The 17,878-nt window shown below is 41.3% G+C and overlaps 1 protein-coding gene across 1 annotated transcript in view; it reads right to left on the bottom strand.

Moving 5' to 3' along the window:
* LOC119652367 (cadherin-89D) overlaps nt 1–17,878 on the bottom strand; it is a 225,788-nt gene that overhangs the window by 6,697 nt on the left and 201,213 nt on the right. The window contains exons 9-10 of the mRNA XM_038056459.1: nt 15,168–15,236; nt 14,855–15,070 (exon numbers count right to left, since the gene is read on the bottom strand). Of these exons, the coding sequence (XP_037912387.1) occupies nt 14,855–15,070; nt 15,168–15,236 (285 nt within the window). The remainder of the gene's footprint in view (nt 1–14,854; nt 15,071–15,167; nt 15,237–17,878) is intronic.

Here is a 17,878-nt window from a genome sequence, read left to right as displayed (position 1 = left end):
CTGTCTGTCTGCCACACGCATTTTTCTCCAAAACGGCTAAACCGATCCGAACGAAATTTGGTGGACAGATGGGAACTATGAAATCCCACGCATACAGTGAGTGGCATAAATTTAGGTGGAGTTTAAAGGGGGGCTCCCCATACATGCAAAGGGGGGATTCAAAAATTTTTTTCACCGGATATAGTTGTGTAGGGTATCAAATGAAAGGTCTCGTACTTTCCGAAACTGACATTAGTTTTGGCATAAATTGCAAAGTGCGTGAGTAAGGAGTCAAAATGTACGCATTTGAAGTGAGACAGGACTCATTTTCGGAAACTACCCAACCCAAAAATCCGAAAAAAATCACGGTGGTGCGCCTAGATGAAATCTAGGCCTCAAAATATGTCCCATTCCGATATCTGCTCAAATAAACTTACTAATAGTATATTACTACGTTTTAGAAATTTACTGAAAAACCCCCCTTAGATTCATCCTAGGTCTTCCGAATTTTGTACCAGCATAGGGGACAATATTTCGTATATATGTGCTAAATTTCATGGAAATCAGGCAATTAATGCCAAAGTTATAGCACTTCAAACTTAGCAATTTCGCCGAGTTTACTGCTTCCAAAGCCATGCAAATCAGATGCTGACGTCATAATTACCCGGAATAATTGACATTCGCGTGGAATATTAAAGTCACATTTATGAAGAATCTATTTATCTGCCGCCCTTTTTAAGGTTTTGTGTAAAACACTTAAGTGAAATCTAATCTTCGAGAGATGTCCCATTCTGGTATCTGCTCAAAAAATTTACTAATAGTATATTATCGGCTTTTAGAAATAGACTAAAAAACTCCCCTTAAGTTCATCCTAAGTGTACTAAATTTTGCACCGACATAGAGGACAGCCTCGTGCATACACATGCCAAGTTTCATGAAAATCCAACTATTAGTGGGAAAGTTATAGCAGTTCAAACTTATCAATTTCGTGCTAATTAACAGCATTCTAAGCAATAAGATGCTGACGTCATAATTAACGAGAATAATTGAAATTCCGGTGAAATATTAAAATTCCATTCAAGAAGAATCTAATTCTCCCTAGCCCTTTTTAAGGTTTTGTGTTTTAAAATCGGTTTACTGTCTGTCTGTCCGTCTGTCTGTCTGTCTGTCTGTCTGTCTGTCCGTCACACGCATTTTTCGCGGAAACGGTTACAGCGATTGACACCAAATTTGGTAGAAAGGTGGGAACTGTGAACGCTCACGCATACAGTGAGTTACATCCTCTTACGTCGAATTTAAGGGGGGGTCCCCATACATGCAAAAGGGGGGTGTAATTTTTTTTTTCATCAAATATAGTCATGTGGGGTATCAAATTAAAGGTCTCGGCTAGTATTTTTCGAAAACGGTCTTAGTTTTGACATTTGTTGGAAAGGTGGGGAGTGCGGGGGGTTGAAAGTGACCATTCCTTTACGGGGGCCATTCTCAGAAACTACCCAACCGAAAAATCTGAACAAAATCAAGAGGCTGTCACTGTATGGTGCCTGGGCTCCGAAATACCTTCCACACTGGTATCTGCACAAATAAAGTTAATAATAGTATATTACTATAATTTTTAGTAATTCGCTGCAAAACCCCCCGAAATTTCGCAACAATATAGGGTGTAACATAGAGCATGATGTTGCCAAGTTTGGTGGAAATCGCACTATTGCTAACAAAGTTATAATACGTCAAATTTGTCGCTTCTTTGCAAATTCAAGGCTATAAATGTCAATATCATCCGAAAGTGGATATTCTCACATAATATTGTATATGCATATATTACGTACTACGTACTAAGAAATGCACAAAACCTTTCGTACCTGAAGCGTCCAGCTTCCGGTTTCCCGACTTGTTTATATTTGATGTTGGTTAAATTGTTTTCATTCGCTAATAATATTAAACTGAGAGCGTGAAGCGTATGAGGTTGACCATTATCAACACAGGGCTTTCCATCAAATGATTTATTTAAATGGCTTTCTAGAAAATAGAGGGCAATGGAATTTTTAGCTATATTACTCGGAGCTGTCGTGCACTCGCCGCTCCTCACATCTTTTTCTTTTTCTTCAGCCTTCAGTTCACAAGCGGGGTCGGCTCGTGATAATCGGTTTCATCATTTTGTTTTATGACATGCCTCACCAGGATGTAATCGCGAGACCTTTAAATCCCCATCCAGCGTATCAAGCCATCATTGTTTTGGCCGGCTTTTTGGTTGCGTACCATTGCTTTCGATGTTCTAATCAATACTGGTTGTTGAATTCGAAAACGCCTCTCTTGCAGTTTTTCCACGATCGATGCAAACCCATATCGATCACGGATATTCTCATTTCAGACGTAATCGAAACGAGTCACGGCACCAGTGAAATGCAACATCTTCGTCCCCATTACCGGAAGACGCCGTTCATTGTCCTTTATAGTCGGCCAACACTCAGAACTATAGAGAGTGGCAGACGGACGACATTGCAGTAAATTTTAAATTTGGGACGTGCGCTGATACGTCGATCACAAAGAACACCAGTTGGGGAATGCCACTTCATCCAGGTTGCATTAATGCGTGAAACAATTTCATTACGCAGTTCTCCATTGGCTGATAGCGTTGACTCGAGATATTTAAATCGCTGAGTTCTAGCAATGGCAGTAACCTGTCCTTCGAGATACTTAAATCGCTCAGTTCTGGCAATGGCAGTAACCTGCCCAGAACTGAACGATTTCAATATCTCGGGTCAATGTTATAAGCCAATGGAGAACTACGCTATGCTCCTCACATAGGGAAACACAAAACCTTTTATACCTGAAGCGTCAAGCTTCCGGTTTCCCGACTTGTTTCGAAGTTAATATCAGCGATAATAGTACGTTCACAAAATAGTAACTTTTTTGTTAATTTCAGATGGCTTTAATTCTTACGAAGCAATCGAACTATAGTAATAGTGACTGTGTGGGGTGGTTAACAACAAAGGCATAGTGTTATTGCTATTATACTCGAAACTATCTTCCAGGCTTATTCCAAGAAACCATCATAAGTTACAAACTGACTAGTGCGAAACCAGAAAAAATGTGGGGATTAAGTTCATGTTGTTGGACTTGACGATGGCAATTCCAAATCTCCTTGTTACAACTTGTTACACAACGGGAGCCTCGGACTGGTCGGATTATACAACGACGAACCCGGCAACGACAAAGGAATAAGGATTTGCGCATTTTCTCATGGAACGTGCGCTCCCTGTACAGAGATGAAGCTGCCAAGCAGCTAGCTGATACCCTGTCCCAATATAGGGCTGATGTAACAACGTTACAGGAGCTGCGTTGGAGAAGAGTCGCTACACCATATATTATAGTGGCCATCCAGTAAATCATGTGCTCAGAGTAGGGTTCTTAGTCAGCCAAAAAATGAAACCTGCTATTATCGGCTTTGAAAACATAAGCGAACGGCTATGCACTCTGTGCTTGCGAGGCAAGTTTAGAAATATAAGCCTCATTAACGATCACGCCCTTGCAGAGGATACTGCAAAGTCGGAGAAGCTTAACTTCTACGAGGCAGTAGAACGAACCCGCGAAACCTGTCCCAAGTATGATATCAAAATCATACTTGGAGATTTTCACAGCCAAGTAGAAAAGGAGCCCGTACTCAGGCTCCCATAGCTTACACCAAAATACAAGCGATAACGGACTGCGGATGCGGACTGCAGTGTCACACGAAATGGTTGTTGGAAGTACCTGGTTTTCGCGGAAAGCGGTCCACAAACATACATGAGCCTCCCCAGACGGGACCACTTTCAACCAAATTGACCACATGTTGACTGAACGTCGCCACCTCTCAACCTTGATGAATGTCAGAACATATAGGGGGGCCAATATAGACTCGGATCACTATCTCGTTGGCATGGTGCTCCGAGCTCGAATAAAAATACCACCCAGAATCCCCTCTGACAATCAGGTGAGAGTTAACACTGAAGCCATCCACACCACAGCCCTCCGCGACACCTATAAGAGGGAAATGGATGCCGCAATAACCGCAGTCAACAGAGGTCCTGGAGATGAAGCATCAACAAATGATCTTCACAACCACTTGAAGAACATTATCGTTGATACGGCCACTATGTTTGTGGCCTTGATCCTAGCCGCAAAAGGAATCGGAACGGCTGGTTCGACGAATGTAAGCTAACAACGGTGCGGAAGAATGCTGCATACCGAGTAATGTTGCATTCTCAAAGGACGCGGGCACGCACAGAGACTTATCACGAACTCCGTCGAGCAGAGAAACGACTTCACACACGGAAAAAGGAAGCCTGGGAAAATCAACAAGTCTGTGAACTCGAAAAAACAGTTTTACCAACAAGTAAGCAGGATGAAGCCTTGCACACCTCGATGTTCATCCTGTTGAGACAAAGAGGGAAATTTGATTTCCGACAGAATGGGAATATTGGAGCGATGGGTTGAGTACTTTGATGAACTACTGAACAACCAGAACATCGGCGAGTTGGAGGTCCCGTCAGCTGAAGACGACGGAAAAATCCTGCCTGTGGCCTCTTGCGGTTCATCAAATTGTGCTCAAGGTGTGGGACAGCGAATCGATGCCTGACGACTAGCAAAGATGCATTATCTGTTTCATACAGAAAAAGGGAGATATCACACAGTGCAGCAAGCGGTATCACACTGCTGATTACCATCTATAAGATATTCTCCACTATCTTGCTAGGGCGGATAGCCCCATACGCCCAGAACATTACTGGCCCATACTAAAGAGACTTCACTCCAGGCAAATCAGCAGCAGATCAGATTTTCTCTCTGCGGCAATCGATGGAAAAACTGTTGAAATATGGCCACCAGTTGCACCATCTCTTCATCGACTTTAAAGCCGCCTATGATAGCATAGCCAGGGTAAAACTGTACACGGTCATGAGAGAATTCGGTATCCCGACGAAATTGATAAGACTAACTAGGCTGACCCTGACCAATGTGCGAGGCCAGATAAAACCAGCAGGATCACTCTCAAGACCATTCGACATCAACAACGGTCTACAACAAGGGGATGACCTATCATGCGTCTTCTTTAACCTGGCCCTCGAGAAGTGATCCGTGATGCTGAGGTAAATGCAAGAGGTACGATCCTCTTGAAGTCCACATCGACATCATGGGAGGAACGACCCGAGACGTACAAACTGCCTTCATTCAGATCGAGCAGGCGGCGCGAGATCTTGGGCTGCACATCAATAATGGCAACGTCAGCAGCAAAAACCAACCAACCAACAACATCAAACCGCACTGGTCAAATAGGAAGAATAAAGATAGGAGACTACAACTTTGAGACCGTTGATAATTTCTCCTATCTAGGGTCGAAAATCACAACCGATAACAGCTACGATGATGAAATCCGCGCACGGTTGTTGTCAGCAGACAGAGCCTATTTCAGCTTATAAAAACTGTTCCGCTCGAAACGTCTCACCATAGGGTCAAAGCTCTTACTGTACAAGACAATGATCTTGCCAGTCCTCATGTATTCCTCGGAGACTTGGGTTCCTAGCAAGAACAATTGCGAACTCTCGCGTTCGAGAGAAGAATCACCCGAAGAATTTTTGGCCCCCTACATGAGGATGGACGATTCCGTAGCCTAGAAAAAGAAGACGAGCTCAGGACGCCAGATAGGTTTTAGGGATATCGAATTGGTGGACCTCGGCGCAAAACAGGGATGTATGGAGTTCCTTATTAAGGCAGGTCTAAACTGGATACCGGTTGTTGCGCCGTTGATGATGAATGATGATGATACTAACGTACCATTATTGACTTTATTTGAATAGATATCGGCGTAGAGGATACTTTGAGTCCTAGATATCGTATTGAGATAGCCTGGGCATGGATGAATCAGCTGGATGGAAAACTTTTTCAATTAACGCTTCGCAAAACAGTAACAGCTAATCAATCCAGGTAAACAGGTAACAATTGAAAAGCCTCGCTAAACAATGCTAATTTTACTCCGCTAGAACGAACAACAAGAAGGGCAACCAACAACAAGCAAAACACAACCAATATTTTAAAAAAGTTTTCGAATATGACTTTCATTCATTCATTCATTAGTTGGCAATATGGTAAGATAATTTGAAAATTTTTTTGAGTTACGTCCACAATTGCCATCAAAATATAATATTAAGTGACTAAAGAAAATTCTCCTTTCTCTAGGGAAACAAAATTCTGACAAACGGGGCACAGCTCAAGAAAGGAACTTGAAGAAATTAATAGCCATTATCCAGGTGAGAAATGAAGATGCTCTGGTTACAAACTTCTAGATGTTTTGATTAGAAGTCGGCAGTGGGAGTAACAAAATAGAATTAGACTATGTAGAGTTAATCATACAGACGTTTGACGTAAGACAGAACTAAATAGCACAAACTAGTCAATGCGGAGGGTAAATTCCAATCATAAATCTCACGAAGTGATCTTACTGTTGTAGCCACCAAAAATCAATATAACCACCTTGCTAGCAACGCAGTCGATTTGTTCACCGTGAACGTACATGATAAATAAGTCGGGAAACCGGAAGCTAGGGGCTGCAGGTATAAAAGGTTTGGTATTTCCATGTGTGAAGAGCGATAAGTCAAAAAAAAGTTTCTATTGCGATCTATTTTCTAAAGAGTCGTTTACCCAAAAAAATTTATCAGGAAAGCATTGTATTGATAACAGACAACTTCATACGCTTCAGATTAGGAGCTCAACATTATTAACAAATGTGAAAAAGTTCACCTACAACAGACACAAATAAGTCGGGAACCGGAAGTTCGGCGCTTCAGTAATGAAAGATTTTACTGTAAGAATATTTGGGTGCACGGGGTTTTCATTTCTACATAGTTCGTAGTATACATACATTGAACATAGCCGATATTCATGACATGAAAGAGGCATTTTTCACCTTTGATAACTTTGTTGTTAATAGTAGGATTTCCACCAAACTTTCCAGCATGGTGCTTCATGTTAAAACCTATATTACTGCAATTTTATTGATTTAGAATGAAGTCAAGGGGAGTTCGCAGTGAATTTTCAAAATATAATAATACACTATTATTAATTTTATTTGAACATAAATTGTAACGGAGAATATTTTGGAGCCTAGACATTATGTGCATGGACCGCAGATTTTTCGGTTGGGTAGCTTCTGAGATTAGGTCCTTGAAGTAACTGATCCTTTTGGACCCGCACATTCCTGCTCCTTGCAGCCAATGTCAAAACCTGATTCAAAAAAATGCTAGCTGATACTTTTCACATGATACTCCACTTTTGGGTGCCACATGTGTGGGGGTTCACGGTTCCCACCTTTCTACCAAATCTCGTGCCAATAGGTGTAACCGTTTTCGACGGCGGCAGGGGACAGACAGACAGGGGAAAAGTACATTTTTCATAAATAGAACTTTAATATTTTCTTCGAATGTAAATTATTCTCGTTAATTATGTGCATAGCTTAAGATGGAGTAAATCGCGAGAAATTGTTTGAACTGCTATAACTTTGATACTGATAGCCAGACTACCACGAAATTTGGCAGTATTATGCGCGACACCGTACTTCATGCTCTAAAATGTAGTACTCCTAGGATGAACCTAAGGGAGAGGGGGGGGGATGGTTTCAGTGAATTCCAAAAAGGTACTAATATACTATTAGTAAATTTATTTGAGCATATATTGGAGTGGCACATATTTTGAGCCCTAGACTTCATAATTCATATACATAATGGAGTTGGAGTTGGAGTTGAGCAGTTTCCGAAAGTGAGCCCTCCCTCATTTTAAGTGTGCACATTTTAACTCCTTACACGAGAGTTTTGAAATCTACATCAAAACTATTATCAGTTACCGAAAGTACTAATTAACACCTTTCATTTGATATCCCACACCGGCTTTTTATATCCTCCTTTTGCATGTATGGCCCCTCCTTTAAACTCCACGTAAATTTATGTCACTCACTGTATGCGTGGGATTTCATAGTTCCCATATGTCCACCAAATTTCGGTTGAATCAGTGAAGTCGCATTGGAGAAAAGTGCGTGTGGCAGACAGAGACAATGAATCGGTTTTAGTAAGGTTTTGAGACCAACAATTGTCTGAAGGTCTGCAAATACCCTGCTTAAGAAGTTCTTCGAATTCTTTCCGCGCAACTGCGTGCTTCTGCGGTGGTAATGGACGCACCTTAGTGAAAAATGGGGAGCCAATAGTGTTGATGTGGTGTTGAACATCATGCTTAATGGGCTCAGAGAGACTGCACTCGGCGATATTTTTGAAGAAGCGCTCGAATACGTGTGTCGGCAACGTCTTCAAAAACGATGGAAAGAGTGCTGGCTTTGTTTTTTTCTGACTACCTAAGGGAAGTTGTGTGGTCAATGAGGATGGGTATACTGATGCCCGCGATTATAAAGTACCAAGAAAACGTTCGTCGAAGTCCTAAACTCAAGCCTACTTGCCTGCAGCCATCGGTGCAGATCAATGAAAAATTAGCTGCCGCGAGTTTCAATGATTGTGGTATTAAATTGTTATGCCAGGATATGAGGAGAACCGGGACTTCAGCGCCTGTATCGACCAGGCAGTTGCGCCTGCTTAGAGGGTCGTAGAATCAAGTTGGCCATTACATCGAAAAACAACGAAAGTTGTTTTTCAATGTCAGTTGGGATTCACGTAGGGAAACGGGCGGTTGAGTCCGCCGAGTAATATTAAGGATAATAAATATGTTATATCATCTATCACCTATAAGACTTCGGGAAACAAGGAAAAATCAACATATCGATGAAGACCCTATATGGCGTATTCCTTGGTAGGGTAATCAAGGGTTCTACATAAAAACAGTTTATAAAGAATAGCAGCGAAGTCAACGTATGATTGAGGAATTGGTGGTTTTTTGGATGTACGAGCTTTGTTTCCAAACGTGTTGGTTGATAAGTCGTAAAACTTATTTGGAAACTAGATAGAGGCTTATTAGTAAAATGTAGCAATAGTAAATGAGTAAAATCCTTGTGATAAAAGAACAGGAGCTGGGAAACCTTGATCAAAAAGTTCCCGAAATTGCCTCAATCTTTTATTGTTAGCTTGTCAACATCCCTCCAAAGCGTCATAACCCAACAATCTGTGTTCTGTGTAGAGTAAATCTCGCTCTTTTTATAATTTTAAAAATGGAATTGAATTTTCCACTATCAGTTTGTGCTAACTTTTGCGAAAGGAAGTCATAATTTCCATGGCTGATTCCAAACCAACATTCATCAAAGGAATCAGTACCTCACATTTTCGTTTGTTTATGAGTACAGCAGGCAATTCAGAAATCAAGCAAAAGAATGAGAGCCAAGTTACCAAAGAAGACATATACATAGGTTTTTGTCGAAAGAGAAGGCAATGCTCACGGTTTTCATCGATTACAACGGCGATGTAGATCATCATGCGGGTGAACAGAGAACAAGAAATATTATTTCGCTATGGGGCATGATAATATGGTATACCAAATACCATGTACAAGAAATTTTCAAAGGATTGGAATAGTGGGTTGCAGTCAATGGGAATCATTTTGAAGAGGGCAAAATCAATGTTGATAAATAATCTGGTAGTTTAAATTTTCTGTGTAAATTCCGAGAACTATTTGATCAATCCAAATCAATTCAAATATAAGTACTTCAAGCTACTTTCTATCCCAATACAATATCCATAAACCCAGCTCAGAAAATGACCTTAGAAAAGCAAACAAATAACTGAAATAACTTTGACCTATTATAGCTTTGTTAGTAAAAACGAGCCTTACACCAAACTTGGTAGGGCTATGCTCTATACCATCATATATTGCTACAATATGATTATGATCCTCGGCTGAACTTAAGGGGGTTCTGCAATCAATTACTAAAAATTATAGTAATATACTAGTATTAACTTTATTTGAACAGGTGTCGGTAAGAAGGATATTTCGAGGCATAGGCATCATAAATTGGCAGATTCTTGATTTTTTTCAGATTTCTCGGTTGAGTAGGTCTTGAGAATGTACCCGTGAAAGAAATGACCACTTTAACACCAAACCTTAAAAGTGGGGATTGCATAACGTCAAAGCACACTCCGAACATGCTGTCTTGTAAGACAATATTTGAATAAGAAAACAAAATGAATCCGTTTGTGATCATCTAAAGTATGCAGTTGTCATCGACGACAGCTCCATTTCACCGATTACTTGCCCTAACTTGCACAAAATGTGAAACAGAGACCATCTATTCCCAGCTTGCGTTTAAGCATTGATTGACTCGAGGCTAAATTTCCAATTACATGTAGAGTGTGCAGCAAACAAGGTATATTTCCCCACTCCACTACTCCCAACAATTTCCGATGAAGCAGCCTGCACATATTATACATGAATGATCCCAATTGATATCCTGAAGAGACAAGGACAACATTATAGACAGACAAATAGATTGAATCGAATCTAAAAAGATTTTTTTTTCGCACATATGTAGCTTTTGGTGGACCTCGGTAGAAAACCCGGATGTCTTTAGTTGCTTACTAAGATAGCCCTAGACCGGATACCGGTTGTTCCGCCGTTGATAATGATTATTTTAGAGACTCTTTTGCAGGTATTGCTGGAAAAAAAATTTTACAGGTGATGAAAATCGACCATCCGACCACATTTAATAGGGACCTCTGGACGCCTTGACTTATAAAGTCACATTAGGCCAGTAAAACTAGTCCAAATACATGCTAGTTAGATAATGAACTGTGAACTGAATGCTAGTTGAGAATGAATCTCTGTTAGATATTTGTGTTCGGTAGTTTCGCTGAGTAAGCTGATTATATGTATAACTTAGAAACTTCATCTCCCTCCTCTGTCTTTTGCTTCAGTATGTTGGCTTGCGTTGTAATGTATTGAGAATAGTAAAGAAAAATTGAAGATTCTGTCAGACTGGAGCCGAAGAAAGATTTATTTTTAAGACATGGAAGGCCAACACAGCTCTCCGGAAATTCTGGCGTTGTAGCAAAACAAGCTCGTCTCACATATAGTAGACTGTGTTGGACTTAATATGAAATGTTTAGATTGACAATAGCCTAGCTAATTGGTTAACTCATTTTTAATACAACTTGATTTTCAGCACATAGATGGGTCTATGTGTCTGCTGTTCTTTTGCTAGGATACCCAAGAAAATTTACATTTATAGAAGTAGCCATTTCACTTGCGTCGATTGTAAAACTTCAAATAGTGAATGAAATATCTTACTGGGACCATTTGGACAATAAACGCACATCATCATCATCAACGGCGCAACAACCGGTATCCAGTCTAGACCTGCCTAAATAAGGAACTCCAGACATCCCGGTTTTGCGCCGAGGTCCACCAATTCGATATCCCTAAAAGCTGTCTGTCGTCCTGACCTACGCCATCGCTGCATCTTAAGCAGGGTCTGCCTCGTCTTCTTTTTCTACCATAGATATTGCCCTTATAGACTTTCCGGGTGGGATCATCCTAATCCATACGGACACCGTAACCTATTGAGCCGGATTTTATCCACAACCGGGCGGTCATGGTATCGCTCATAGATTTTGTCATTGTGTAGGCTACGCAATCATCCATCTCATGTAGGGGGCCAAACATTTTTCGGAGGATTCTTCTCTCGAACGCGGCCCAGAGTTCGCAATTTTTCTTGCTAAGAACCCAAGTCCCCGAGGAATACATGAGAACTGGCGAGATCATAGTCTTGTACAGTAAGCGCTTTGACCCTATGGTGGACGTTTAGAGCGGAACAGTCTATGTAAGCTGAAATAGGCTCTGTTGACTGACAGCAACCGTGCACGGATTTCATCATCGTAGCTGTTATCAGTTGTGATTTTCGACCCTAGATAGGAGAAATTGTCAACGGTCTCAAAGTTGTATTCTCCTATCCTTATTCTTCTTCGTGTTTGACCAGTGCGGTTTGATGTTGTTGGTTGATTCGTCTTCGGTGCTGACATTGCCACCATATATTTTGTCTTGCCTTCATTGATGTGCAGCCCAAGATATAAACGCACAATCAATAACAATATCTAAAACAACTCCAGTAATTAGCGAAGAAACGAGCCAGTTACCAACTTGGTCTAACAATGGAACTGCACCGACTTTAAACTTAAAACAAAACTTTCATATGTTTGTTTCATATGTTTGACTATCTGAAAAAATAACTTGGTGGCTTCTGCTGACAAACGGTATCAATTCTTTGCTAAAACATTAATGTTATTTGACAGCCATTAGTAATTAGTCATAAGATTGTAGATGAAACGTGTATTCCTATAAATCAAAACGAAATTAAAAATTTTTTCTATGCGGGATCAAATCATGAACAGATTCAATAAAAAATAATTACACCTGAGTTACACTAGAAAATGTAGTTTGAAAGCTATTTAAAAAATCTGGAAAGAAACCTAAGGTTTTATAACGGAACTCCTAAGCAGAATCCTTGGGAGACGGTGGGGCATGCTTGAGAACAATGGATGCTGAGACAGGTGGAACCACGATTTGTACGATGTTTAAAATCAATAGGAACTCGGAATTAGCGACTCACGTGTGTACAGAGGATGGATGACTTAAGGGGGTCATCCCGTGTGAAGGCCATTTTTTTGGCTATTCTTTAGAATTTTTTTGTGAAGGACTGGATAAAGATGCGAATATGTGTTTTTCACCATAGATTTGCTAATGTCTTGAGCGTGCATAGTAATTTTGCCAGCCTGGTCGCATAGTTCGTTACTGAAATACAGAGCAATATATACACCCATCTCCAAACAAGTCGAGAAACCGGAAGCTGGACGCTTCAGGTACGAAAGGTTTTGTGTATTTCTTAGTACGTAGCACGTAATATATCCATATATTATGTGAGATTATCCACTTTCGGGTGATATTGACATTCATAGTCTTCAATTTTCAAAGAAGCAACAAATTTGAGGTATTATAACTTTGTTAGTAATGGTGCGATTTCCACCAAACTTGGGAAGATCATGTTCTATATTATAGCCTATATCACTGCAAAATTTCATGGTACTAGGATGAACTTAAGGGGGGTTTCTAACCAATTACAAAAACTTATAGTAATATACTATTATAAACTTTATTTAAACAGAGATCGGCGTGGAAGGTATTTCGGAGCCCAGGCACCATATAGTGGCAGCTTCCTGATTTTTTTCAGATTTTTCGGGTAGTTTCTGAGAACGGCCCCCTTAAAGAAGTGATCACTTTCAACCCCCCGCGCTACCCACTCTTCCAACGAATGTCAAAACTAATCGGCTTGGAAAAGTACTAATCGAGACCTTTAATTTGATACCCCATATGACTATTTGATGAACAAAAATTGTACACCCTCCTTTTGCATGTATGGGGACCCCCCCTTAAATTCGACGTAAAAGGATGTAATTCACTGTATGCGTGAGCGTTTACAGTTCCCACCTTTCTACCAAATTTGGTGTCAATCGCTATAACCGTCTCCGAGAAAAATGCGTGTGACGGACAGACAGAAAGACAGACAGTAAACTGATTTTAAAAGGTGTTTTTCTGCTGCCACGCTAGAGGGCGCTGCGATCATCTTAAAGAAAAAAGTGAACGGCATTTTAACGTACAGACAGTTCGCAAACTAGGATTATTAAAAAATATTAAAAGCTCAATTTTTGGTGCCGTGTTAGACTTTTTTTTGCGAATTTCGGTGTTTTTTCACGGCTTCTTCAATGAATAAAAAAAAACTACTGAATGAATCTCAATTATTTTAGTTTGTGGACCGTAGAAATATGTTCTGAATAAGTCCTGAAAATTTCAAAGAATTTGGGTGGGTAGATTTTGGGCTATGGTGGCAGTCCATTTTCAACATACACTTTCGAGAAAATCGCATTTAAAAAGTAGAATGCGATTTTTAGCCATAAAACCTTAACTGACCATTAATTTCCTATACCTAGTCCATATAACTTAAGTTTCTTCAAGAAACACATGTACAGCCTTGGCTTCAATTCATATCCTTTTAGCGAATTCATTCGAATGTCATTCGGACCGATAAATAAAAATCGATTCCGCGGATCCGACACGGGATGACCTCCTTAACAACCCTTAACAAGGGGACAGTCGAGGACCTGCATCAGTTCAACTGTAGAAGTGCGAAATGATAGGATAGCTTAGTCGATGAGCACAGTTAACCATTGGTAGACATTTATTCTCTTTGTTATTTTTTAATTGGTGGGTATGACCATTAATTGAAGAGAATGGCGGGCAACCTTCGTGATAAGACATTGCTTATGCTGGATTCTACCTTCGTGAAACAACTAACCCTTCTCTACATTTTAGAAAGGCTACATTGGAGTCAGTATAATATAAAAATCTAATAAATATTATGAAAATCTTTAATAAAATCTTGAAGCGATGAACACTTTAACGGTCAGATGGTCGCATTTTACTATTGTTGAAATATGCACCGGTCAAAGTAAGGGATATGATTTGAATATCTGCAGCATAATGTCAGTTATTGGTTCACACATATAACATAATTTTGAAAAATTTAGATAACATTTCATAATTGACCTCCCAATTTGTTATTCTTAGCTATACTAGTTAAGGAATTTGCTCTGGTGTGAACATACTATGATCACTAATGGAATTTTGTGTAAAAGGTGAGTATTTGCCTGGGGGAATGTTTGTGATTTACTTCTGTTAGTTGGTGTTATGTATATGAAAGTGCTAAAACACGAAATTTGGCTCTTTTCATTTCAAGTGCGAAAGCCAGTCTTATAATTTCCCTTTCCTTACTATACATGTGACTACTAAAATTTACTTAGGCATTAGTTATTAGGTGATGAATTCTCTTGGACTTAAACTTTTAAAAATATTCTTTAACTTAATTTACCGCTTATATCTGATGCACACTACACATAACGATGTAGTCAAACCGCCAGCGAATACAACGATAGCCAAAATGATTGACAATAGCTCAGTTCCGCTCATCGCTGATACAGTTCCTTTGCTTCCTGATCTTGATCTGTACTTCCCTAGTTCAGAGAGTTCCAAAACATGCGCCGAAGGTGAAATAGATAAAGATTTCATATCGAGAAGTGACATGGCCCTGGCAGAACAAAAATAAATATTTTACTTTTTGTATCTTTTCTATTTTCTTTGCTATTTGCGTTTCAACTATGGTTAGGATAAAAATCTGTACTCACTTTTGTAGATCATCCATATCAATAACAGAATTCGATTTGGGATCGACTGCATACACGTAAACATCAGTTCTGTAAATAAAAAGTAAAATGATAGTATTTTCATTAATTTGGTTTTTGAGATAAACGATCAATCATTTTGACCTATTTAGACATATCAAGAACTTGGGTGAATAAAACTACAGACCACGAATAAGTGTTTTTACGCTTACCTATCCAAGGGGTTTAACCCAAAGTAAAAAACAAGTCAGAATACCGGTATCTTCGTGCTTCGGGTATAAAGATTTTGTGTTCATCTTTTTTCTATCCGTATACATAATAGCTACAAATCCAACATATTCCTTCATATTTTTCCAAACTGCAAGATATGCGGACATCCTGTGCGGAGTTGCCAAATCTCCCATCAGGCGCGTCCCTTCGTGCGGATAAGGGAATGCTCGGCGAATGTGTCATGGGCATGCACATGCACGCATCCGGAGATGTGCGTGTATGGGCATGCTTATGCGCAGGCCGGGTAGGTGGGAAGTAAACGCCCGCCCGTGGATAAAAATTGGCTATGGGAAGGACACCCAGAAATTAAACCAAATATGGAAGAGGAGAAAAGTAGTTTTTTTACGGTGCAGGGCTTCGGAAACCCAGTGCCGGCGGTTTTTGGGAATGAGCAAGCGGGCTCCCGGCCGTCGATATCCAACGACCGCAGTGCCTCAGTAGTGGGAAACTTGGCTACTGTGGCATCTAATGCTACAAGAGATAATGGTGGAGTGGAAATTAGGTCCACACCGGATCCCTTTAGGAGGAGTTCGAAGCTTGGGAGATCACCACCGAGAACAATGGTTCTTTTTGGTAGTCGAGATTCGTCGCGGGACTCTGAAAGAAATACGAATAGTCCCTTAATCGAGATCATTCCTTGTGGCGCAAGGCGCGAAAGCAAACGGGAACATACCGGAATGGCGTTCGTTACACTCGGGGAACGAATAAATGAACTGTGCGAGTTCATCAAGGAGAGGCGGAATATCCACCAAAATATTCGAGCCTTGATAAGAGGCATTAAATTGTCTTATATCAAGGCACTCGAAGAAAAGAATTCCCAAGCGTCAGTTGGCAAGGTCACAAGGGAAACGCAGGTGACGCCTCCCCGTGATAAAGCAGGCGGGAAGACAGGAAAACGGGCTAGAGACGGTACCAGCGAGCCTCTTGGACCACAGCAAGTCCCGAAGAAGAAAAAGCCTCTTCACCAAAGAAGGCGGAGCCGGCGAGAGTACCCGCGAAAGTCGGTAATCTCACGATTGCAGCCACAACACCTACAAAAGTGAAAGAAACCCACGCCCGGAGGCCCGAACAATGGACTAAGGTGAGCAACAAGAGGAAAAAGGACAAAAAGAAGCTCCGCCCGGAAATAACAATTATTTCCAAGAAGGGAAATATGTTCTATGCCGACATCCTCCGAAAAGTGAAGTCAGACACGGAATTGAAGGATTTGGGTTATAGTCTGAGCGGTATCAGGCGAACACAGAGAGGGGATCTGATGCTGGAGTTAAGTAAATCCACCGACAAGTCGTCTGATAACTTCCGCGGGAAGGTGGAAAGTGTACTTGGAGAGGAAGCTGAGGTAAGAGCTCGGAAACAGGAGATAGTGGTTGAATGCAAGGATCTAGATGAAGTCACCTCACGGGAGGACATCTGGGCTGCGCTAAAACAGCAGTTCAACCTTGGCGATATAGACCAGAGTGCCATAAAAAGGATGAAGAAGGCATATGGTGGCACACAGACCGCTATTATTAGTTTGCCGGCGGAATCAGCTATTAAGTTAATAACCGCGGGCAAGGTAAGAGTAGGTTGGGTCGTGTGCAGGCTCAGGGAGCAAATCTCTCTAAAGAGATGCTTCAGATGCCTCGATTTCGGCAATTTTGCGGCGGCATGCACTACCCAGCATGATAGGTTGAGGAGTTGCAGGAAGTGTGGGGAAGAGGGCCACCTCATCAAAGATTGCACCGGAGATCCACGGTGTATGTTATGTAGTGGGAAAGAGGGCGTGGACGGCCGGCATATTACGGGAAGCAGCAGATGTCCGGTATATAGGAGGGAGCTGAACCGCACAGACAAATGAGATTGATACAAATCAATCTCAATCACTGTGAGGCAGCTCAGGACCTGCTCTCGCAAACCATTCGAGAGTCGAATGTCGATGTCGCGGTTATTTGCGAGCCGTACAGGAACTACGACGGTGCGACTTGGTCGATGGATGCGTCTGGCAACGCCGCAATCTGGGCGTGCGGAAGACAGGCCATTCAGGAAGTCATGGCCCCCCCGGCAGCCGGTTTTATAAGGACGAAGGTCAACGGTGTCCATATTTACAGCTGCTACGCTCCTCCTAGTGCAACCTTAGCACAATATGAGGAGATGTTAGACAGTCTGGTGTTGGATGCTAGGGACCGCAGCCCTAAAATCATTGCGGGCGATTTCAACGCGTGGGCCCTGGAGTGGGGAAGCCGATCAACGAACACCAGAGGTCAGATTCTGTTGGAGTCATTTGCGGAGCTGGACATCGTGCTGGCCAACGTTGGATGCGTGCCCACCTTTCGAGGAAGAGGGTCGGGTTCGATCGTTGACCTGACATTTGTTAGCACTTCACTGGTGAGGGGGATGGCTTGGCAAGTGAGTGAGCACTACACCCACAGTGACCACCAGGCCATCTTCCTCCGCATTGGGAACCG

The sequence above is a fragment of the Hermetia illucens genome, chromosome 3 (genome assembly GCF_905115235.1).
Source record: "Hermetia illucens chromosome 3, iHerIll2.2.curated.20191125, whole genome shotgun sequence".
In the NCBI taxonomy this organism is placed as follows: domain Eukaryota; kingdom Metazoa; phylum Arthropoda; class Insecta; order Diptera; family Stratiomyidae; genus Hermetia; species Hermetia illucens.
This window is presented reverse-complemented; position numbering and strand designations above follow the sequence as displayed.